At 37.9% G+C, this 25003-nt stretch overlaps 1 protein-coding gene and 1 long non-coding RNA gene across 4 annotated transcripts in view; both read left to right on the forward strand.

The window, feature by feature from the left end:
* Dhx36 (DEAH-box helicase 36) overlaps nucleotides 1-19686 on the forward strand; it is a 35347-nt gene extending 15661 nt beyond the window's left edge. The window contains exons 13-26 of one of the 3 annotated variants that reach the window (XR_005287419.1): nucleotides 741-796; nucleotides 1650-1714; nucleotides 2416-2559; nucleotides 4759-4876; nucleotides 5664-5762; nucleotides 7093-7266; nucleotides 7409-7495; nucleotides 11392-11475; nucleotides 13977-14076; nucleotides 14210-14300; nucleotides 15768-15888; nucleotides 16443-16595; nucleotides 17080-18667; nucleotides 19408-19686. Coding sequence is in view for 1 of the 3 variants with exons in the window: in XM_038347755.1 (XP_038203683.1) it covers nucleotides 741-796; nucleotides 1650-1714; nucleotides 2416-2559; nucleotides 4759-4876; nucleotides 5664-5762; nucleotides 7093-7266; nucleotides 7409-7495; nucleotides 11392-11475; nucleotides 13977-14076; nucleotides 14210-14300; nucleotides 15768-15888; nucleotides 16443-16595; nucleotides 17080-17265 (1478 nt within the window). In the remaining 2 variants the exon portion in view is untranslated. Of the gene's footprint in view, nucleotides 1-740; nucleotides 797-1649; nucleotides 1715-2415; nucleotides 2560-4758; nucleotides 4877-5663; nucleotides 5763-7092; nucleotides 7267-7408; nucleotides 7496-11391; nucleotides 11476-13929; nucleotides 14077-14209; nucleotides 14301-15767; nucleotides 15889-16442; nucleotides 16596-17079 lie in introns of those variants that run through there. The other 2 variants (XM_038347755.1, XR_005287420.2) reach the window with 2 other exon arrangements.
* Nucleotides 19687-20411: 725 nt separating this feature from the next.
* On the forward strand, nucleotides 20412-23535 carry LOC119826895. The gene is made up of 3 exons (XR_005287486.1): nucleotides 20412-20985; nucleotides 21706-21869; nucleotides 22705-23535. It is a non-coding gene; the product is annotated as an uncharacterized LOC119826895 (long non-coding RNA).
* The last annotated feature ends 1468 nt before the right edge of the window (nucleotides 23536-25003 follow it).

The following is a 25003-nucleotide window of genomic DNA, read 5'->3' on the forward strand; positions in this document are numbered from 1 at the left end:
TAGGATTTTGACGGTCTAAGGCCTGATGGATTTTTTTATTTAAGAAACTGTATGTTTTCTAGAAGTTCTGAGTCATAAGTGAAGATGGTACACACATTTTGAAGCTTTTTAGTTTTATGAGAGTATTATTTTACCCTTTCTCTGAACTTCCTTAATAAGATTGAGCTTTAAAATTAAAATATTGGTATTTATGGACTTCAAATTTTCTGCTCTCATTGGAGGTTTTATTAATAGGATAAAGTTAGTGGCCTTTCATGGATGTGATTTAGAAAGCTCCCTCCCACCACTGAAAGAAATTCTAAGAATTTGGCAGGGGCTAGAGCTAAGGCTCAGTGTTTAAGAATGCTTGCTGCTTTTCCAGAGGGTCTGAGTTGAGTTCCCACCACTCCACATCAACAACTGCCTGTAACTTCACTTTGTCTTCTGGCCATCACAGGCTCCCGTTCACATGGCATACATACAGACACACGCTCACGTTAACAGCAAAGAAGCTTGTTTTGATCTTGAAAAGAATTGATAAGCAAGTGCTGATCAATATGTAAATAGATTAACAAATGAAAATGTAGATATGTTAACTGGAACTCATTGGAGCCCTCAGAAACTCATTATAGAAAAGCTCAGTTTGACTATATGCAGAAATATAAATTTATAAGAACTGTGTGATTCAACAGCTAAGTTTACTGTTTCATACATGTGCCATATATGTTTAATGGAGCTTTAATTTACTTTTTAATTTTCAGAAAAATTTCTTATTATACCTTTACATTCATTGATGCCTACAGTAAACCAGACACAGGTATGTTCTTCAATTTGTTTTTTGTCTCGGATTTAGGCTAACTGTACAGCTACTTACCAAATTTTGTTTATATTTTGAAATTAAAATGTACTTACATTGATTTCCCACCCTTTTTCCTTTCTCTCACCTTTCCTGTGCATCACACACAACACTGCTCTTTCAAATTCATGACCTCTGTTTCTGTGTTGGTGGTGGTGTGTGTGATTGTGTGTGTGTGTGTGTGTGTGTGTGTGTGTGTGTGTGTGTGTGTGTAAACAAATTCTTAAATAATATAAAATGTGACCTGCTGAGTCTTTATAATATTGGTTATGTGTATGTGATTTTTAGGGCTGCCCACTTGGTATTGGTTAATCAGCTGGTGTGCTCTTCCCTGAGGAAGACTGATTCTCCTGCTCGCAGCATTCCTTAGGTGTCTGTACTTCTCTTTCTAGGGTCGAGGCCTCAAGGCTTTTCCCCTTTCAGTGTTAGTATGTTTATTGATATTGTCCTTGATCAGGTCTTGTTTAGGCAGTTGTGTTGAGACTTCATAGACCTTGCTTCTCTGATATTTCTTGTCCTTGATTGAAGAGCTGTTTTTTCTTACTTTATGCTCACCAGTTCCGTTAAGGATGTGTTAAAAGTGGAGTGCCTCCGTTTGCCTCTTGCTTGTGATATATTTATAGCATCTGTGAGAGCTACCTTACCAAAGGAGGATTTCCTCATGTTGAAAATGAGTATGTTAATGATAGATTTATAAACAAGACATATGTCATTTAATAAAGAGAAATGCTAAAGTTGATTACGATATCTCAAGAAGTAACATTGTAAAAGTATGCCAGAAATTAGTATACTTTTGATGTGTTTTTTCTTACAGGTATTTAAAAAAACTCCTCCTGGTGTTCGGAAAATAGTAATTGCTACCAACATTGCAGAGACTAGGTAAAAACTATTTTAAATATCAGTTATTAGTGATCATATAAGTTTTGAGCCCCATACATTATTAGCATAAACCTTTGTTCTCTATAAGATACTTTGTAATCCTTTTAAAAGATCAAATATAAACTTTAGTTTTCTTTTTAAAGCTGTTATACTGTTTTTAGTTTTCTTTTTTGAAGTAGACCTTTAAGAAGTTGTTTTTCAAAACTTTTCTAAAGAAACATGGGAGCTGATGTAGGTTTAGTCCTTTTTTTCTGTTCTCCAATTAGGGACAGTATTATTTTATAATTAATTACATGCAGCCTTAAACATTTCTAATGTTTTATTGGAGACCCTTAAAGCTCAGTTTCTGAAACAGATTGTTTTCTAGAAGCTGCTGTTAGACCCTAGTCCTTTAGGGCTCTCAGAGCTGTCATAAGGTAGTGGAAGTGCTAGGAAGATGGCTGTGGGGTGGTAAGGATGTAGCATGTAATTGCTGTGTGAGTACTGCAGCTCTGGACTGATGCTGCCTGCTATGGGTGCTTGGCTACTGCAGAACTGAAACATGGGAGAAGAGTAGTGAGATTCGAACTACTAAAACCATTCAACTCAGTAAAAACATATTTTAAGTAAAATTAAAAAAATATTTTAAAAATATATAGGTTTGGTGTAAGTTAATGGTCTTCTTGATGTACTTATATTTTTTGTATCTGTTTTCCAAACAGCATCACCATAGATGATGTGGTTTATGTAATAGATGGAGGAAAAATTAAAGAGACACACTTTGACACACAGAACAACATCAGTACCATGTCTGCTGAGTGGGTTAGTAAAGCTAATGCCAAACAGAGGAAAGGAAGAGCGGGAAGGTAAGAGGGAAATGAGTGCTGTCCAGGCCTTGAGAACATGGGAAAAAATCTGAGCACATTTTATTGCTGTGATGTAGAAGTATTAGTAGGAGAGTTACCTTGTGTACTATATTGAACTCATAACACTTTGGGCTGTCAGTATTTGATTTTTAATTGGCATATAAAATAATAAGGTTGTAAAATCTCTTTTACATTTGTATGATTACACTTCCCCCTTACTCTTTTCCTTTACTCAGACAGTTCCTCTTCCATGTAACACACCCCCTCTTCTCTGTACCCTATGCCTCCTGCGTTTAGACTTCTTCCTTTCCACCCCTTATCCCTTTTATATTTTCATATGACCATCTGCCAGCCTATCTGACCATCATCTGTCTAGTTCATGTGTATATAAATTTACATTTAGGTTCTGCAGAGGGGAGAATGTTTGGTACTTGCCTTTCTGAGTGGCAGACTTAACATATTCCTGCAGGTATCATAATTTCATCTTTACAATGAATAAAATTCTATCGTGTATGTGTGTGCCACATTTTCTTTATCAGCTCTTCTGTTGATGGGTAGTCTGATTGTGTATCTTGGCTATTGTGACTAAAACAGCCCTCAGTAGGCTGCTGGAGCACTTTTGTTACGTGCTGACTTAGAGTCCTGTGTGTGTGCGTGCGTGTGTGCGTGTGTGTGTGTGTGTAGGGAGCAGCACAGTTGTGTCATGTGTTAGTTCTCTAGTTTTTTGAAAACCCTTCATATCGATTTACTTGGTATCCCCAGAAGGTCCTAAGCGCTCCTTTTCCCCACATCTCCACTAACGTCTGTTTTCTTGGTGTTAGCCATTAACACCAAGTGAAGAAGTGAGATGGGATCTCAGTGTAGTTTGCATTTGCGTTTTCCCATGCCTACCTGTTACAACACATTTTTTTAAATAAGAAAATAGTTTTTTATTCATACTTTTTTGGGAAATTATCTGCCAAATTTCTTATTTTATGAATATTTTCTCTGACAGCCTAGTCTAGTTAGTTAAAATTAATGGCCTGTTTTAGTTACTTACAGTGTTGTTTCCGTGTCTGTTCTTAAAGTATGCATTACCTAATAATAATCGAGAACCAGCTCCTCTCCTAAATGCTTTATGTGCTTGATTCTTACCTCATGGCTAAGCTATCAGCTCTGTGTTTTAAGAAGAAGGAAATTGAGGTATAGAGAAATTAAATGACTTCTTCAGAGTTCCAGTGCTTTGTACACAGCAGAGACAGAATCTGAATCCAAGCAGCCCGGCTCTACAGTCTGGGCTTCTAGTCAGTGTCCTTTTAAGCCGTACTGATTCTGTTGATCACCAGTAAAACACAAGGGAAGCACTTTTTCTCATTTGGTGTAGTCAGAGAAATAAGAGCATTTGTTTAGTGATAAGAACAGTATTTGTCTTGACCTTTACACATAGTTGTGCTGACCGATTCCTTTTGATTTGTAATTTTAGTCATGTTAGTGACAGTCATAGCTGATGTCGCAAAAGATTTTCCTTTATCACTTAAAGGTAAAAATAAATAGTCACTGTCTTATATATGGACTCATGTTAGAAAAGGAAAGTTAAACAAAACTTTATTGGCCCTTATATATATAAGCCTTTGTTATATATATGTGGGCTCAGTCTATAAAGCTCTGTATTGCTTGCTATAACCTTTACAGATTGTCCCTATTTAACCTAATTTCCAGATGGTTTCTTGTATTGTAAAGTTGATGCTTCACAAAGCCTATAGATTGATAGTTTCTTTGGAGACCAGAAAACAAACAAACAAACAAAAACTACTATACCATGTGATCCCTTCTGGAAATATGGTTACTTTCTATGAGGTGATAGATAATATTAGGTCTATAACACCAGAGAAATGTTAGATAATAGATATTGAGTCTTTGTAGATGTAGACAAAACAAGAAAAACAACAAAAAACCTGAAAGTTTTAGAACTTGTATTGTACAGTGGCTAGAGCCTTCCGAAATACCAATCTGCTCAGGGGTATATGAATTCTGTCATAGCACTTGTGGCACTAAATTGCAAACATAAAAAAGTTTCCAACGTGTGAGAGCTCACTATATAGAATATATTTAAATATGTTCTTTAATTAATAAATGCAGGCTAAGATAGTAGTTTCCCTGACTGTTATTTCTGTGGCATTCTAAAAGTCATGTTCTTATTATTGCTTTTTTCTTTTTAAGAGTTCAGCCTGGTCATTGTTATCATCTGTATAATGGCCTTAGAGCAAGTCTTCTAGATGACTACCAGCTACCAGAAATTTTGAGAACTCCTTTGGAAGAACTTTGTTTGCAAATAAAGGTATATAGGGATAAAACCAAACTAAATGGAGGGTGATGTTGTTTTCAACCTTTTCAGTAGAAGAAAGTGTAGTATGACCCTACTAAAAGGGATTCTTTTTATAACCTTCATTTTGCTTGTGTGAGGCAGCTACTTAAACATTTTTCCGATATATATCTAACAGTTGATAATGTTAAGATCAGGGTACCTGTCTTTGATTCTCACGTCCTACCTGGAAACTTTGTTCTGCTTTAGTGAGCAGATATTTTAACTTACTATAAAGTTCCTGTGTAAAATTCTTAAGATAGGTTAGACATATAATACTCGGTGATTGTTATCTACTTAATTTTTGTGGTTCAGTGGATTGAACCCATGGCTCATGCTAGGCAAGCTCTCTACCACTAAACTAACTGCATTTGCGTGTGTGTGTGTGTGTGTGCATGTGTGTCTGTGTGTGCGCTGGTATTTATTTATTTATTTATTTATTTATTTTTTGATTTTGAGATGGTCTCAATAATTGGCTCAATCTGACCTTAAATTGTTGATCATCCTGCCTTAGCCTCCTGAGTAACTGGTATTACAGTCCTGTGTCACCAGGTTTGCTTAGGTGTTATATCTTCAAATACTCTACCTTCTATGTCTGTATATATGCTCAACTAACCCTGTTTCTAAAGTAATCAGTAATCAACTTGTTGGGATTTTTTTATATAACTTTTCTCACTAGTTAATTTGCTCTTGGAAAGTGTTATATAAACTTTTAAGTGCATGCTTTTGTTTTTGATCCATATTTAACTATTTGTCTCCACAGATTTTAAGGCTAGGTGGAATTGCTCATTTTCTGAGTAGGTTAATGGATCCACCATCAAATGAAGCAGTATTGCTCTCCATAAAACACCTAATGGAACTGGTAAATTTGATTCTTTTTTTTAAAAAGTATAACTTGGATTTAGCATATTACAGCGTATACTAGCTACTTAAAAAGCTTTTATTGCTCCAGAGTTCAGCACTGTCAGATTTGACATAATACTTTGTTTTTTTTTTCCTTTATGTTTTTAAGATATAAGACTTTGTGTGTTTTGTTCATGTGCAAGACTGATTTCAAGTTACATTAAATCTTGATATTTTTCTTTAATGGTCTTCATATGTATCCTTGAACTGTGTTGACTTAGTCTACTCTTTCTGGTTACCATGATATTCTCTTGTCACATTTAAGTGTTTTTTGTGGTAGAATAGACATTTGATAAAGACAAATTTGATATATATATATATATATTTTAAAATATATATGTTTTATTTCTATGATGCCGTAATAATACTTGAACGATCATTCACTATTATAGCTTATATCCACAGAACAAGAATTTTTTGTTTTTGTTATTTCATTCTTATGTTCTGAGAAGCTCTTAAGTGACTGTAATTGACAGTCATTCCTACATAGGACCATGTTGAGAGGTCCAGGACTGGCCATGAATTAATGCCCAGAGTCGTAAGAGAAGCACAAGAGATGAGAACAGAGCTCACTACTATTGTTCCCAGTATGTGTGGTGATTTCAGTTATGAGTCAATTAGAAGTTCATTACCTCAGCATATACATATGCTTTATAGTATCTCTCTGTACTGTACCATGTAGAGAAAGAACATTTTTGTTTATCTGCAAAGTCATGTTGGTTAGTGTTGGGTTGGAGGGTGTCAATGACATGTTTTATGTCATAGGTTTGGAAGCTATCCATATGGATAATTTTAAAGAATTTGGATTTTATAGCACCAAGATAGGCTTTTAAAATAATAAACTGCTTAAAATAGTACTGTAAATTATCCAGCCATGTCCTTATATTTCCTTGGTGTCTTCAGGATACTTTTCTAGCTGCCCTCATTTGAACCAGTTTACCCAGGGAATTGAAACTGAACTCATTTCCACGTATGCCCCTTATCTCTTTTTGCATCGTAGCCCCTAAACTAGACTCTGGGGACTTTGCTATTCACCCATTTCTCTTTTCATAACTGCTTTACCACCGGTGGTTTTCTTTATTTCTGATATTACATTTCCAAGTTGTAGATTAATTAGGTTTATTTGAATAAGTCACTAGCCTTTGCTGACATCAGAATTTTTTTTCCTGTTGGCTGGGCATTTGGGGGCTTAAGAGAATGATTAGTGACGTGTGTGTTTTACAGCTAACTACAGTAGCTTTTAATGTTGTGCTTTGCTAGGCCTGCTGTAAGAAAATTCTTTCTTTCAGAGCGCTTTGGATAAGCAAGAAGAATTAACACCTCTTGGCGTCCATTTGGCCCGATTACCTGTTGAGCCACATATTGGAAAAATGATTCTTTTTGGAGCTTTATTCTGTTGCTTAGATCCAGTCCTCACTATTGCTGCTAGTCTCAGCTTTAAAGATCCCTTCGTCATTCCATTGGTAAGAAAGACGGAAAAAAGGCTGGGCATTTAATGCTAAAACTATTTACTGCTCACATGTATTTTTCATTTTATATTTTCAATAAAATATCAATAATTATTATCATGTCAGAGAAATTTATGCTACACCTGTTAATTTTTAGGGAAAAGAAAAGATTGCCGATGCAAGAAGAAAGGAGTTGGCAAAAGAGACTAGAAGTGATCACCTGACAGTTGTAAATGCATTTGAGGTAAGAAAAACCTTGTTCTTTATAGAAGATTATTCAGGAGCATGTATTATAATACTTTTAAATGGCCATATTTATATCTGAAGGATCGGTTGCTGAGAAATGGTTAAAATTTGGCAAACATTTTATAAAAGTTTCTGTACAACTTTCTCTGTCATACAAGAGTTCATCTTTGTTTGGGGGAAAGGCTTATAGAAAAAGTAAGACTGAAACAGATGAACACGTTATCTTGTTTTTCATATGTAACGTTCCTCATGTCTTTATCTCCATGACAGTGTGTCTACTAATGTTCTACTCTTAGAGTCAGTAGTACAGCCTTTTGATAGAATATCAAAATCATGTTGTGCGTATATTGTGTGTGTCTGTGTATGTGTAAATACAACCTCATCATAAAATGATACTTGTATATATATTTTAAATGTGATTTTTAGGGCTGACCACTTGCATTGGATAACCAGTTTGGGGACTTTTCACTGGGGAAGACTATGTCTCCCACTCTGAGCATTTCTTAGTTACCTATAGTTCTTTGTCTAGGGTTGAGGACCCGTGAGAGTTTATCCTTCATGTTAGTGTATGGCTGTCTTCCATGTTCAGTTCTTATCTAAGCAGCCTTGCTGATGAGACTTCTGACATTTCTAGAAGATGAAATCTCACAGAATATTTCTTGTTCTTATGACTCGTATAATCTTTCTCCCGTTTCTGCTATGATCTCTTAGCCTTAGCCACAGGTATGGCGTTGTAGATTTTTCATTTGAGATTGGGCAGCACACCATCTTTTGTTTTCTGACTTTGATTGGTTATGGTTTTCTGTACTGGTCTGTGTTATAAGAAACATTTCTTTAATGAGACCTATATTTCTTTGTGGGTATTATAAATATTTAAAATATAGTTGGGAACTATGCTGGAGAGGTAGTTGTAGGTTCTCCAGAATCCATGACTTCACTTGTTGACAGAGGTTTCTGTCCCACCCAGTTCTGCAGTCATTCAGTCCCAAAGAAACACACAGAGGTCTACATTAATTATAAACTGGTTGGCCTATTAACTCAGGGGCTTTTGTGGCTCCATAGGGATTTTGAGTGAGATAGGTGTTTTGGTTGGGATTACATTGAAAAAAAAGGAATTTTTGGTGAATGGTAATTTTCACAGTGTTAATTCTACCAATCCATGAGCACAAAAATTCTTTCCACTTCTAGTGTCTTTGTCTTTCCTTAGAGGTTTAAAGTTGTAATTGTAGAGGTTTTTCACCTCCCTTGTTAGCTTTATATCTGGGTGTGTTCTTGGATGCTGTTGTAAATAGAATATGTTGTGTCCATGATCTCTTTCTTTGATTGTTTATTGATGGTGTATAGAAACATTATTGAAAAGTTACTGCGTTTTGCATAATGATTCTTCATTCTGCCACATTGCTGAACTTTGATGTCTATTTCCAGAAGTTTCCTGGTACAATTTTTGGGAATAATTATGCATAATATTCTATCATTACAAATAGGGATAATCTTATTTCTCTATTTGTATCCCTTTAATTTTCTTCTCTTTGTTTATTGCTGTAGCTAGTGATTCAATAACAATATTAAATTTGGGGAGTGAGTATAATAGGCTCTGTCTCATTCCTGACTTTGGTGGGTTTGCTTAGTTTCCATTTAGGATAATGGTTGCCTGTGGATTTCTCATATATTGATTATATATTGTGGTATGTTTCCTCTAACTCTACGTTTGCTCGGACTTTAATCCTGAAGAGATGTTGGATTTTGTTAAAAGCTTTTTCTGAACTGTTGAGATGACCATGTGTTTTTTGTTTGGGTCTTTAAGTCCATTTTTATAGTTTATTATAAACTTTTTTTTTTTTTTTTTTTTTTTTTTTTTTTTTTTTTTTTTTTTGGTTTTTCGAGACAGGGTTTCTCTGTGGCTTTGGTGCCTGTCCTGGAACTAGCTCTTGTAAATATTTATTGACTTTTATATATTGAATCGTCCCTGTATTTCAGGTATAAAGCCAACTTTAAAATGTATAATCGTTTTGATGTATATCTTTATTTTGCTTGCAAGTATTTTACTGAGTATTTTTTGAGTCTATGTGTTCATTGGAGATACTGACCTGTGGTTTTCTTTGTTATTATTTGAGTCTTTACCTGGTGTAGGTATTATTTAGAGTGAAACTGGCTTTATGGAAGGTGTTTGGGGTGCTCTTTTGTTTCTATATTTTTAATAGTAAAAAGAGGCTATAGGTTTTCTTTAGAGGTTAGGTAGAATTCTGCTGTGACTCCATCTTAGCCCAAACTTTTTTATATGGAAGTCTTTTTTTATTACTTTTTGCATATCCTCAGTTGGTACGGATTTGTTTAGGTTATTGAGCTCTTGACAAAATTTTAGTGTCTTGGTTGGATACAGAAATTTTTCATTTCTTTTAAACTTTCAAATTTGGTGGCGTTAGGTCTCTAACCTATTTCCTTATAATATCTTTACTTTCTTGGTGTCTGTGGTAATGTTTCTCTCTTCATCTCTGAGTCTGCTCATTTTTGTCCTCTTTTTGGCCTGCGGGTTGGCAGTGGATAAGTATGTCTTGGCTAAGTCTGGAGGCTGGGGACCACACAGAGAGGTGAGCCAAACTAGGCCAGGGCACTGGGTATGGCACGTGTGCTCAACCTAGGGCTTTGAGAAGGGTAAATGGGGATAAAGTCCGACGGGCTCACCCAACTAAATCCTCATAAAGGATGTGCAGGATCTGGCTCAGCCAGGACTCATTTAATCTCTTTCCCTGCTTCCTTGTTATTTTCATTTATTTATTTATTTATTTGTTTATTTCCCTTTTTAGTTTTATTTATTTTTGTTGGGGGAGTGCTATGTTGGTACAACATGTCACAGCATGCATATGGCACAGTCAGAACCATTTGTGATAGCTTGGTATTCCCTTTTACAATATAGGGGGATCAAGGGATCTAACTCTGGTTGTCAAGCTTGGGTGCAGAGACTTACCTGTTAAGCCTGCCTGCCTACCTGCCTCCCTCCCCCCCCCTCCCTCCCTCCCTTCCTCCCTCCCTTCTTTCCTTCTGTTCTTCCTCTCTTTCTTTCAAGATTTATTTTATGTGTATGAGTGCTCTATCTGCATATATGTCTTCATGTCTGAAAAGGGCATCAGATTCCATTATAAATGATTATGATTCATGATGTGGTTGCTGAGAATTTCTCAGGATCTCTGGAAGAGCAACCAGTGTGCTCTTAACTGCTGAACCATCTCTCCAGCCTGCCTTTTATTATTCTACTTAAGAAAACCATGTTTTTGAAATTGAAAATGTATGAGAACATTGAAATTTACTTACTTATATTCTTTTTTGATGAATACTTTATACACCATGGAAAGATTTTGTGCAAAATACACAATATGTTAGTATAACTTACACTGTTTTGCACGTCGGTAGCAATGTTAGGTACTAGAATCGTAAGGAGCTTAGGTTCTTTTGTTCTGAGTTTAAAAGTCTTTGACGTCTTTGCAGAGAATATGGGACACCAGTGAATAAACTGTTAGTAAAATAAGGATGGAAACTGCTAAGTAGTTGTTGGTGTGGTGTGGGATTCCCTCTGTGTGCTGTGATTGCCGTTAATGCTGGGAAGGAGGGAGGTTGAGTCAAAGAGAAGACATAGAGCCACTGCTGGAGACAGATGTGCTAAAACTTTGCTGGTAGGCCACGACCTTGTGGTGCTGCACAGATTAATGGAGATGGGTTAAATCAAGATGTAAGAGTTAGCCAATAAAAAGCTAGAGCTAATGGGCCAGGCAGTGATTTAACTAATACAGTTTCTGTGTGATTATTTCGGGAGTCTGGGCAGCCGGGAAACGAGCAAGTGGCGCTCTTACAACAGTGCAGAACCATGAAAGTGAATTTCGGCATTTCTTTGTCTAATAGGGTTGGGAAGAAGCTAAGCGACGTGGTTTCAGATATGAAAAAGACTACTGCTGGGAATATTTTCTGTCTTCAAACACGCTGCAGGTAATGCTGAAAGATTTGCACTAATCATATATACTAGTGCAGGCATTTTGTCCAGTTATATCTGTAGTAAAATTACATACAAAGAGCATGGGTGCCTGTCAAGAAATTAACATTCTAGTAAAAAGTCCCAGTCATCAGTAGAGTGGAAAGTGATAGGACAGCTCAGACGCTGCAGCCAGAGACTACAGAGGACACGGGGTATTTCAAGAGAAATACCTTCATAACTCTCTCATAGGGTAGGGTTCCTGAAAAGACTGTACATTCAGTAAAACAAGGAGAAGAAAATAAGGCAGTAAGAGTGAATTTTCAAAGGGTATGGGGTTGGGGTCTGCTAAGAAGCCAGATTGAAGACCAAAGAGCGCTACAAAACAGACTCCTAAGAAAGAAAATTATTGGCATAAAGGGAAGCTTTAGGCATTCAGGATATGCAGCTGAAAGCCACAAAATTCAAGTAATAAATGAAAGGTAAGGATAAGAATGATCCATCAGTGCAGTAGTATCACTGTATACGAATCGTGTATAGTGGAAACTTGCCCAGGCACTTTTCCTTGACCGTTCCCTGAAATGGAAAAACAAAATACACTATACTGTGGAAAGATGGCTAAATTCAAGTCATCTGTGAGAATAGAATGTCCAGTTGAGATCTGTCAGGTGTATGACAAAAACAAACACTCAAGAAATGCTCTTCTCTGAGTTGCTGAAAACAGCCACTGAGAGACAAGGAACCAGGGAAAGTTTTAGTGGGGGAGCTTACATGTCCCATGATTGACAATGCATGCTGAAACTGTTTAGATACAAAAGGAACACAAGGTAGTGAGGGAACTACACAGTGAGGACTGTATAAGATGATTCCCTAAAATAATAATGCTCTAATGACCAGGAGGATGTACCTGTCAGACTCATTTAGAAGAATTACACAGAGAAACCAATTTATACCTTTTGTCAAAAGAAAGACTTTTTTGTTTGTATTATAATACAAACAAAAGAAAGACCAGTTGTTTGTATTATAATCTTTGTTAAACTTGAAGGAATTCCTTAGAAAACATTTCTGTGGTTTTGAAAACAGATTGACTGGACCATTGAATTTCATTTCTGTGGAACTTCTTTCATTTGAACTAAAGTTAGTTTCTCTTTATAAAAACTTGTTTTGGGGATGGTCTTGCTTGCAGCCCAGGCTGGCCTGGGGCTCCCAGTTCTTCTCTCTCAACCCCCTGAGTGACTTGGATTACAGATTTGTATCATAATGATTGGCGAAAAAAAGCTTTCTAATTTAAAGGCTCATCTCAAGGTGGAAGAGGTACAGTATACCTGGAATCCTAGCACTCAGGAGGTGAAGACAGGAGGAGCATCAGGAATTCAGGGTAGCCTCAGCGTCATAGTGTGAGACCAATTGGGCTATATGAAATTCTGCTTCAAAAATCCAATAAACAAAAGTAAGGACCAACACACGGATCTCATCTTAAGCTGCCCTTCTGTTCTTCTTTTGATGATCTGCATAGTAAGTGTCTGCAGTATTAATGACTGTGAAGGTAACCGAGGCGGGCAACATTTTTCTTCGCTGTGCTGAGCCACCTATCATTTCTGCTTGACTCACGGTTTCTCTTAAGAAAATTTCTCCTGTGCAGTAGGCTAACAGTAGTTAATCTTGGTAATTGTTTGGATTCTTTTGTTATCGTTTCTGCTTGGTTTTTTTTTTTTTTTTTTTTTTTTTTTTTTTTTAAGAGTAAAGGGCAATTCCAAAACTTACGAGTCTTACAAAATGGATTAATTCTTTAAACCTTAATGTTTTTCCCTCTTAGATCATGTAGTTTTTATTCCCCCTTACCACCAAATAAGAAATTTAGTCTTGCAGGCTAGTATCTTAAAAAAAAACATTTATCTCTTATTAGATTACAAAAGCAATCACAAAGAATAGACAGTAGAATATAGTTGGGTTATATAAAATCTATTTACAGAAACTTGTTTCTTGATTTTCCAGTTCCCTCACTAAATGATGACATTCAAGAGCTGAGCTGGAGAGATAGCTAGCTCAGCAGTTAAAAGCTCTTGCTGCAGAGGAATCCCAGTTGTTTCCCAGCACGCGCATCTGGTGGCTCTTAACTGCCTGTACCGCCAGCTGTTGGTGGTCTGAAGCCTTCAGGCTTCCACAGGCACCTGCACGCACATGAAAAAAACACGTGTAATTAAAACTAAATGTTGTTGCCAGGTGGTGGTGGTGCACGCCTTTAATCCCAGCACTTGGGAGGCAGAGCCGGGTGGATCTCTGTGAGTTCGAGGCCAGCCTGATCTACCTGAGTTGTTCCAGGACAGGCTTTGTAGCTACTGAGAAAGCCTGTCTTGAAAAACCAAACACCAACAACTAAATGTTGTCCTAAATGTATCACATATTTATACCAGTGTTTTTGTAAAGTAGGAGAAGCTAAAACTAAATTGAGGTGTGTGTGTGATTTGTAGGCTCTGTGTGTGAAGAGGTCTAGCTGTTTGTCACCATTACCCTCTAGATGCTGCACAACATGAAGGGACAGTTTGCTGAGCATCTTCTTGGAGCTGGATTTGTAAGCAGTAGAAGTCCCAAAGATCCTAAAGCTAATATAAATTCAGGTAAAGCAAAGGATACACACACACACACACACGCATGCATGCACGTGCACACACACACCAATGTAAATCACTTGCCTTTAATGGTCTCAATATTTTCCTTTTTTCCCTCTCTCTACTTTCCTACTCCCAATAGATAATGAGAAGATAATTAAAGCTGTCATCTGTGCTGGTTTATATCCCAAAGTTGCTAAAATCCGACTAAATTTGGGTAAAAAAAGAAAAATGTGAGCATTGAAGATTGTTGTGAACTATTTACAAGCTTTTTCTTTATCTTTGGATATAGAAATGTATTCTCACTCCTGATTGCTGGATTCTGTGCATGTCTGATAACGTAGATGTGTGGGAATTATTGAGAATTGGGAAATGTCCTCACACAGATTAGTCACTCGTCTGACCACCCTTTCACATAACAGGTTAAGAACATGTTTACAGATAAACACCCAAGGCAGACCCCGAGCAGTGTGAGAAGCAATGCCTGACGAGAAATTGGCTAGAATGGATTTTGTTTTATATGTATATATTTTCCTTATCCTTGTTTAAAAAAGATGTTTTATTACAGATTTTTGAATAAAATTGTAATTTCACTTTTTCGGAGAAGTAGAATCCATTTCTGCATAGCCTTAGTTCCAGATGGAGGTAACAGTGAAGAAATTTTCTGCTTCACAGTTTGCTCTAGTGAGGGCACCGAGAACCAGAGAGGCCAAGGGCACTGAATTGTTGTCACCCCTGGAAAGTGCTCAGTGAAGTCTCATTAGCTCAGCTCATTGATTCAGTTCTGATTTTCATTTTGCTTTATCCCAAGGAATTGATTACAAATGCTTTTTAACGTGTATAGCAAATAGAATAGGCACACATCTAGTAACAATGGGGAAGTTATGGCTTAAAATTGTGTAGTAATATGTAAAATATCAGTATTACTACAAATGAAAATTCTGGGGTATCTTGTGATTATAAAAATAAAAATACAGACTGCCAAAAATGACCATTATTAGGATACCGTTCTAGAGCTGTGATTCTCAAACTGTGTGGTCCATGTCATGTAACTAGCAGCATAACTAGAAGACATCTTTGTTTCTTAGCTTGAGACCAGGTATATAATAGACCATTAGACATTCTGTAGTGGACACCAACTCCCCCAAACTAAGAATAGGTCAAGTTTCAGGGCTATGGGCAAGCAGATGAATTTTAATCATCTAGCTAAATTATTTTGTGACTAAATTATCAATATTGTAAATGACCTAGGTTTATTTGGATTTTTGTATTTTTTTTTTTCTTGTTTTGAGGCAGGGTTTTACATTATAGGCTTTGTTAGGCCTCCAGCTCATGCTCCTCCCCCTACAGGGTGCCCTGTTTGAGGATTGCCCATGTGAGCGGCCACACCCAGCTTCCACACCCTTAAGTTAAAGTCTGTCACCTGTCTGCTGTGTTCAGTTATTAAAACTGTGAGTGGGTTTGTTGTTAGCATGTAGAAGAATCATATTTTGCTCATGTGCTTTGACCTGTCCTTAATCAGATGCTGTTTTCCTCAAAATCTGATTTTGAGATTATATATAGCAGACATGTACTAAACTCATGTGTGGCATTTTTTTTAAGATTGCTTCCTTTGTTTGATTTTGACTAAGCTGCCTGTTATTTTTTAAAGGGAAAGATCCCTTAAGATACTTATGAACTGTATTCTAACTTTTTTAAAGGGTAAAAGTTCACACAAAGTCTGACGGTCTGGTTTCTATTCATCCTAAGTCTGTCAATGTGGAGCAGACAGACTTCCACTATAACTGGCTTATCTATCACCTGAAGATGAGGACAAGCAGTGTAAGTGCACATGGAGCGCAATCTCAGTGTCAGTGCTGTACTTTGATGCTTTCAAAATTGTATTTTTCCTCTGAGATGCAGTGTAGCTTTATTTCTATGAGTAATGTACTTTTTGTGTATTTTCAAGAGGTACATGAGTCACTTGATTTACGTGGGTTTTCTTGAGAGCCTGCTTTCAAGAATTGCTGTCAGGAGTTTGCACTCCTGACACTGTATCTATGTAATAAGTTAATAAGCTTAGTAGTGGTTAAAATAGAAAGTGAGATTCTACTTCTTTATATGTTGATATATACAAATTAAGTACTCTAGGCTTTATTTGTGTTCATTAGTTTTGGTATTCAGAAAATGTTCAAGGGAAATCATATGCTTTAGAACAAAACTGTAAAGTCTCAAGGAATTAAGAATGGTTTATTTAAAATGTTATTTCTTCAGAATCACCTTAGCAGGTTAACCTGTTTTAGAAGGAAGTTATCAGTGTCTGGAATGTTGAATTGCTGTGGTAGGAGTCTGCTCCTACTTCCTCATGCACTCGTTTATGTTAACGCCCTTCACAGATTTACTTGTATGACTGTACAGAAGTTTCACCATACTGCCTGCTGTTCTTTGGGGGAGATATTTCCATCCAGAAAGACAATGGTCAGGAAGTTATTGCTGTAGATGAATGGATTGTGTTTCAGTCTCCAGAAAGAATTGCCCACCTTGTGAAGGTAACTAGTATTAATGATTGTAAGTTTGCGGGCAAATGAGTGTGTGCTCTTGGGGATCACCAGATGGCTCAGCATGTAAAGCAACTTGCGGCCGATCCTGAAGACCCAGTGACTTGCATATTTGGAGTACACATGGTAGAAGTTTTCTCTGACCTCCACACGCAGTTCACGACACACATCATGGCCCCCAAGATAAATACATGTTTCTAAAAGGAAATTCGTTTCTTGTTCTGTTGCAAGAGAGCCAGTGTTGACTGATTACAGTTTTCCAAATTATTTTTGATATAGTAATAAATTCTTCCGAAGTCTTTTGGAGATGAATGTTTGAATCTTTTAACGATACTTTTAGTTGGTTGCTCTACATATATTTTGCCTTTCTTTCTAATAGTTTATGAAAATCCTTGTCACCACAAATGTCACATTTGTTTTTGACATCTAAAAATCCATCTTCCCTGATGAACATGTCTGCTTCCTTCAACCTTAGGGGCTAAGAAAGGAACTGGATATCCTCCTGCAAGAGAAGATTGAACACCCTCACCCTGTAGACTGGGACGACACTAAGTCCAGAGACTGTGCAGTACTGTCAGCTATTCTAGACTTGATCAAAACACAGGAAAAGGCCATTCCAAGGAACTTGACACCACGGTCACAGGAGGGATATTACAGCTGACAGCTTTCTGTGAAGGCCTAAAACTCACCCTGATGTCCATGGTTCCTCCCCCCCCCCCCCCTTTAGGTTTTGGGAAAATTCCAAGCCTTGGGTTATGAATCACTTTTGCGTGTAAGATAGAAACTTTCAGTGGGTAGTAAAGAGTTAATGTGCATGATTAAACAGTGTCATCTAGCTCCTGTAGAGGCACTGGGAAAAGCTGTATGCTCTCTGATCATATACTCTATTGTAGATATGTCCACACTTTGGTAGAATTCTTCTTCTATATATTAAGTGTTGTAACATTGAGAAATTCCTTTATGCCATTATGCAAAATTAATTTTCTGTCCATAGTGACTGACTGTCTAGAGACAGTAAAAGTAGTATGTTTGGCCAAAAAACAGTCTGTAGTTAAGAATTTGAATACAACCACTTTTTAAAAATCAACTTCGATTACAAGTAAGTTTGATGTAATAAAGCCCAGTATTTAATAAAATGTACAATGTGTAAATCTCAGCTAACTTCTTGGTTCATTTTCTAGAAGTCTACCTATCACTTAGCTCACTTGGTTGTTATTTTTGTTTAACTTTTTCAAGTGTTCTTGACCACCTTACTGTGCTGTGTAGTACATTGAAGCACCTGAGCACATGTGGATGTGGTAGAGGTTCTGTCCCAGCTCAGCTCTTTTTCTTGTCTGAAGGACAGGCAAAGGTTGTGAGGATTACACATGCTAATATGTGTAAAGGACCACAGACTAGTGTCTGATGCATATAAGCCTCACACAATCTTTGTTACTATTTGTCCATGCAATACTTTTAACGTTAAATAATCTTTTCACCATTTATATTTTGTACTGAGGATCCTGGAGATGGTTGAGCCAAAGGCTTCACACATGCTAGACAAAAGTGCTGGGTAACGGAGCCACATCCCCAGCCTATAAAACACCATTCTTAGGCTTCTTTGCCCTCTTGGAGGAGTGTGACAAAGCACGGCTCTTTTCAGGCTTGTTGGAACTGTTAGTTTTTTATCTATTTTGACTCCCTTCCTGGTTTCTTGTTTGAGTCCCTAACTCTAGCCTAATGATGTTGGTTTTCTCATTGTAAGACAATCAGGTGTGGTCTTACATCCCTCATATGTAGTGAGATGACCAGGGTGTATGGTTATGGATTTGCTGACTGCACTGGCCCAGCTACTCCTCCCATGACTTGAGTGTATGTCACCTGGCACTGTGTGTGAAGATTTGAATGTACTGCGTCCTGAATGTGTTCGTTTGGATCGTCTCACCAAAATTAAGACTTCCCTGAACTCTTAGGGTGACAGTGGTGTTACAATACATCCTAGTGCTGCCCCTAAAGCCAAGCTATGTTTTGAGCAAGTATTTCTTCTCCACAGCAAGGGAAGCATGCTTCAGAACTGTTTACAGGTGAGCAGTTCACAAAGATTAAGTGTGGTACCTCCCCCCCCTCCCCCCATGTCTCTACAGCAGCTGGGAGAGGGGAGGGTGTGTTGCCCATCACTTTGAAGGTTCTGCTACTGCTGTGTACAGACTGGGGCTGCTAACTGGAAAGTATATTCCAAGCCTCAAAATGACTTGTTCTGGAGTGGTCTCAAAAAGGAAAGCCTGCGTCTGTTTCATCATTTTGTACAACAGAGAATAAGCTGGAAAAATCACTGAAACTTACAAGGAGACACGAATAATGTTTTAAGAGCATTTAGTTCATGCATATGATACCTTCCTAATTAAGTGACCTGGAAAAAAAAAAGTCTCTGGATAATTTTAAGTCAATTAATTGCAAGCTATATTTTGCTGCATTTGTAAAAGAAAATCTACTTTTAAATTCTTTCAATATCTGTGGACCCAAACTAAGTAAATGATGGCATATCCATATATTTGTAGTAATCCTATTTTTTAAACAGCATTTTTATTCTGATTTTTCAACTGTCTTGACTGGAGAATATTTGAAGATGTATCTAGAAAAGTAAATCATGTTACCATTGTTAGTTTTTGATATGTTCCCATACCTTAAAGCTTTAAGGTATTATATATTTAAGAGTATAGCTCCGGTATGTTGTCTCTACTGTATACAATCATGCAGCTAACACGGAGCAGTCTTGATGTAGAACATTGTCATCAACCTAAAATTGTCCTTGTTGCTTTTGCAGGAAAAAATGCCCTTCCCTGGTGGCACCCAGTGATCAGCATTTCATCAGTTTTGCCTTTTCTAGGATTTCCAGAAATGGATTCACACAATCTACATGACCAGCCTCTTTGACTTAATATAAAGCATTGAGATAATGTATATACTTAGTGTACATATTAGTGATTTTTATTGTTTAATTTTCTCTTATGGTTACGTCATTGTATCCATTTATGGCATGATGGACATTTCATGTATGTTCAGCATGTTTGCTGTTAATAAATAAAGCTGCTCTAAATGTGTAGCCAGTTGTCAAAGATTTTTATTTTGATTCATGTATAAGTTCATGTATAAGTTTATATGCATCCCTTGTGTGCTGTATTTGGAGGCCAGAAAAGGGCATTAGATCCTCTGGAGCTGAAATTACCAGTATTGTGAGCTACCATGTGGATGCTGGACACTGAACTCAAGTCTTCTGACTCAGATGGCTGAGTCATCTCCAGCCACCTGGCACAGTGTGTCTTTAACAAGACTTTCCTCAAGTGACTATACCACTTTTGCTTGTGCGGTGTCTTGTTTGTACTTGATATTTTCCACTGGTTTTTGATGTAATTTTTAACAGCTAAGTGTTCTATTTCATTTTTGCTTCTATGATTAGCCATGAACGTATTCCATGTGCTTAGTTGCTTCTTTGCCTAGTTGTCTTATACACAGTGTTTACATTCTTCACCTCATGTCAAAGGAGGGGTTCTAAAGTATTCCTGTCTAGGGAGATTAGTCACTTTAGATAGGTATGCTGTTAGTGCTTGTTTCGACCTTGGAAATGGTCTGATGTGCCCAGAGAACGTGGCACCAACCATGAGGGTCGGGCATGAGAACAAAACTGGGTGTTGAGAATCCTGTGAGAGCGAGCGCTTTGGAAACATCACACAAGCTGTGTGCATTGTGAACGGAGCCCAGCCAGTCCTGCTGAGTGCGGGACATCTTTTACATTATGACCTTCTCGGTCCTAAATTTGCCTCATGTCAGGAATTTTGAAGTTCAAGATAGAATGAGTGGCATCTTTCTGAAAACAAGGGGCACAGATTGGTGAGTTGTTTCCGAGAGCTTTAGTGCAGGAGTTCGGGCGTTTTCTAGGCATTCCTCTGTACTGCTGACTCTTGAACAGCATGGATATGAAGAATGTGATGAATTCGCCGACATCTTGGAGGGCTAGGGCAGCAGGGAGATTTGATTTGAAAAAGTTGCACATTTTATGTCCTAGAACTATTGAAAAGTTTATAAAAGGTATCTCAGTGTATAAAAAAGATGTGCATAGTTATCAAAATATGTACAAATTGATTATAAAAGTTTACCAAAACTTAAGATTTCAGAGTATAGCGAAATGTAAGCATCAACTATAAAACTAGAAGGCGCATGCTAAGATAGAATGCTATACTACAGCAACCTTGTAGTCACTTCTGGTTGCGCTTGCTTCCAGAACACATCGACCACCAGTGGCCCAGGACTGGGGATGTTAAAACGTACACTTTTCAACTGGAGAGGCTGAACCGTGGTGGCTACTTAGAGTCACTACTGCTGCGATGAAACACCATGACCAAAAGTAAGTTGGGGAGGAAAGGGTTTGTTTTGCTTGTGATTTCACATTGTAGTCTATCATTGAAGGAAGTCAGAACAGGAACTCAAGGATCCTGGAGGAAAGAGCTGAAGCAGAGGCCATGGTGGGGTGCTGCTTACTGACTCGCTCAGCCTGCTTCTAGAACCCAGGACCACCAGCCCAGGGGTGGAACCACCCACAATGGGCTGGGCCCTCCCCCATGAATTACTAATTAAGAAAATGCCTTACAGCTGGATCTCACAGTAGCATTTTTTCAACTGAGGGTCCCTTTTTTCAGGTGACCCTAGCTTGTGTCAAGTTGACACAAAACTATCCAGTACAGTGGTATTCAAGGGTCAACTATATTTTCCATATTTCTTTGCTTATGCTTTGCCGTAGCTTCCAGTCAGCCTTTCTTTTAAAAAAAAAATTTTCAGTTGTTCGTAGAAGGCAATTATTTTCCTTTGACTTTAAGATAAAAATGGATGGTGTCTAGCTTATCCACTCACTCACTGAGCCTTTGTGATTGTGAAACAGCTGCTGTAACATTTATACACATTTTTGTGTGAATGGACATGTTTTCAACTCACTTGGATAAAACCCAAAGCCTGTAATTGTGGTAGGGATGTTTAGCTCTGTCAGAAACTGCCAAACGGCCTTCCCAGGAGGTTACTGCATGTCCACCAGCAGTAAGAATTCCTGTTTTTGTTTCCTCATCTTTGTTAGGGGTTATTAGAGTCTTACCTTGAACTCGGAGAGATCCACTTCCGTCTGCTTCTCCAGTGCTGAGATTGGGGTTATAGTTTTCCACAACCATGCTGGTCCTCTTTTGGCTGTTTCATTGTCTGACAAGATTAGTCTGCAGCTCCGACTCAAGCTCGATGTTCTATGTGAGTTCTGGTGATACCCAGATCTGTGCCATTGCTTAAAGCTGAGATTGTTTCTGATCTGTGAGTTAAAATGTAGGAGTTCCTTGTACATTTCAGATGAATACCCCCATTATATTTTTATTAAAATCATATTCTTCCCCTCTCAAAACCTAGATCTGCTCTCCCTTCGCACCCAACTTTAAATACTTTCTCAAAACAAACACCAGTATAACAATATCCTTAAAATCAAGGTAACAGAATAACCACACACACACACACACACACACACACACACACACCAAAAAAAAAGAAAAGAAAAGAAAAACGAAAAACCTACCAAACTGCAACAAACACAAAAACCTGTGGTCAACCCACTGAACAGCTTCTCCTGGTGTGGTTGATAAACACAAAGTTGTTGACACACACGAAGTGGAGAAAACTGATCTTCCCTGTCCCAGCAGGTGTGACAGTTCAGTTTTTAACCGTTACCCTAGTAGCTATGTTTCCAGGCTTTTTTTTTTTTTTTTTTAGAAAAAATATAACAGTGAAATGTAAAAATTGTCACATCAAAGTTGAACAAGAAACCAATAGAGTGCAGGGGAAGGCACAGAGACCCACACATTCACACTCGGGAGTCGCACCAAAAGACTCAACTGGAAGTTTACACATGTAGAGGACCTGGTGCAGACCTGTCCGACCCTGTGCACGCCTTCTCTTCCCTGGGGTTCCATAAAATGTGGGAGAAAAAAGGGAGGATTTGGTGGAGACATCCCATTTAGGGCTGAGTGTCCCAAGGTCTCTAACTCTCTCTGTAAGATCTGGGTGTGGGTCTCTTATTTGTCCCCATCTGTTGCAGGAAGAAGCTTATCTGATGATGACTGAACATGGCACTGATTATAGCAGAATATCATGAGGAGCCATTTCCTTTATCAGTGATAACTTGGCAAGCTTCATCACTGAAGATTTTTTAAGAGACGTTTACTCAGTCTACCCAGTTTTCTTTAGTGGATTAATCTTTTGATGTCTTTATCACCCAAACCAGGGTCACCTAAAGTTTCTTCTGTGACATCTGAAGAAGTCAAAAGCTTCTTTACATTGAGTCTAAGAGTAAAATGCAAATGTCCACTTGAAAGCATATGCTGAAAGTTCTGCACATCTAGTATATTGTCATTAAGTCTGTGCTTTCCATGGATCATTCTTCAAATGAAATAGTAACATATGCTGGTATAGTGTATGCTAAAATGCTGATTTACATTTCTCTAATTTTTACTTAATGCTTTGAGACCATATCATTGGGAGGATATCTATTTAAATAATTTTATCCTCTTGACTTGATTCAACTTTCATTGAAATGCAAGCCTTATCTTTAGGCAGACTTTATCATAAACGTCATTTATCTAATGCCAATGTACAAGGTCAGAATGCTGTGACATTCTGACCAAAGTATGTATTCACGTAGGTGCTAGGAGTGTTTATCAGTTGACTTCCTGTCTCTTCAGGAAATGTGCTCAGCTGGAAGGATCTGCTTTAGCCAAGATCACTCACCTTTCCTAGTGCAGCTCCCTTCCTAGACTGCTCTGGTCACCTTGTTTATCCCCTCTGCCAATACTCCCTTCTGTCCCTTCTCTAAAACTCCATTATATCCTTAGACTCTCCATGGATATTGCCTTGTGTGATTTCCTGTAGTTTCTTCTAGCCTCTCTTCCGGTTCCCTGGGATCTTACTTAACTGTAATCTGATGGTTAGATATATAATCTCTAGTTGTTTTTCTTTCTGTTAAATTTTTGTAGTTGTTAGATCTCTTCCATTTTAAAGTGTGGCATTACCTCTACAAATAGCATTTATGAATACTGTGTGGCCTGATTATTTTAGCATCTAGAGTCCTGGGGATGGTTATTTGTGTCAAAATGCCATGTCTTGGAGTCTTTGCTGAACCTATGATCACGTGCTTGTAGGAATACTCGCTCGTAGAAATAACCGAGTTCAGGTGGTGTTTGTTTGCACCAGTGAGGTTTTGGTTTCCCTCTGCTAGGATGTAAACGTATTAGAATCAAGGGAACAAAGCTCCGAGTCTTTCAGGCTCATATTCCCACTCCAGAGTAAGCCCCTGAGACTCAGTCCACAGAAGTTATTATAGCACATACTACACCCTGACCTGCATTCTTAAACTGCAAATCAAAGTGGCTCAGCTTCTCTGCAACTTCCCAATGCCCCAGAGATGGAGCAGAGGATGTTGCATTCTGCTACTTACTAGAAACGGTATTCCCATGTCTTCATCTAATGAAAGCTTGAGTAGAAATAGAAGCCTTAGACTGCTGGATTGTAGTAGAGACAGGTCTCATGGGGATTTGCTATCACATGATGTATGTCAGCTGTTAAGAAAGCTGGGAGTATCAAGCATTGGAAGGTTTCAGGTGACGAAGGCAGGATTTGAAGATGGCTTTGCTAACTTTGCATCTCCCTGTTGTTTACATCATGTATTATGCTGCACAGTTCTAACCAAGGACTAAAACTAATTAATTCTAGAACATTTATTTGCCTACTTAAAAAAATAAGTTAAATTTGAGTTAATCATTGGGGAAATTATTCCATAAGCCTAATTTAATCATGAGTCCTTTAAAGAGTTTTCTCCCTCAGATGGCAGAGTTAAATTCCAAGTACCAGAAATAAGCATTTTATTGCTGCCTTGAAGATAGAAGGATTCTGTGGCAGTTGTAGCCTATGAGACGAGACCCCTAGTACCTATGTACCCAGGACTTTTTTTAAAAAATATTTATTTATTTATTATGCATACAATATTCTGCCTGTGTGTATGCCTGCAGGCCAGAAGAGGGCACCAGACCCCATTACGATGGTTGTGAGCCACCATGTGGTTGCTGGGAATTGAACTCAGGACCTTTGGAAGAGCAGGCAATGCTCTTAACCTCTGAGCCATCTCTCCAGCCCCCCCGCCAGGACTTTTTTTTAAGTGGGGGATTCTACAGAGATGCCAAAGAGTATTGCTTCAAGTCATTCATTTTGTGGCACTCTTATGCAGGAATGGGAAACATAGAAGGGTTTGGATTTTTTTCTTCCACCATGATTTACTATATGATAAATTTTATAAGCACAAAGACAGTAGAACCAATTCTCCAAAGCACCTGTTACCTAGGTTA

Source organism: Arvicola amphibius, chromosome 11 (genome assembly GCF_903992535.2).
Source record: "Arvicola amphibius chromosome 11, mArvAmp1.2, whole genome shotgun sequence".
NCBI classification, from domain to species: domain Eukaryota; kingdom Metazoa; phylum Chordata; class Mammalia; order Rodentia; family Cricetidae; genus Arvicola; species Arvicola amphibius.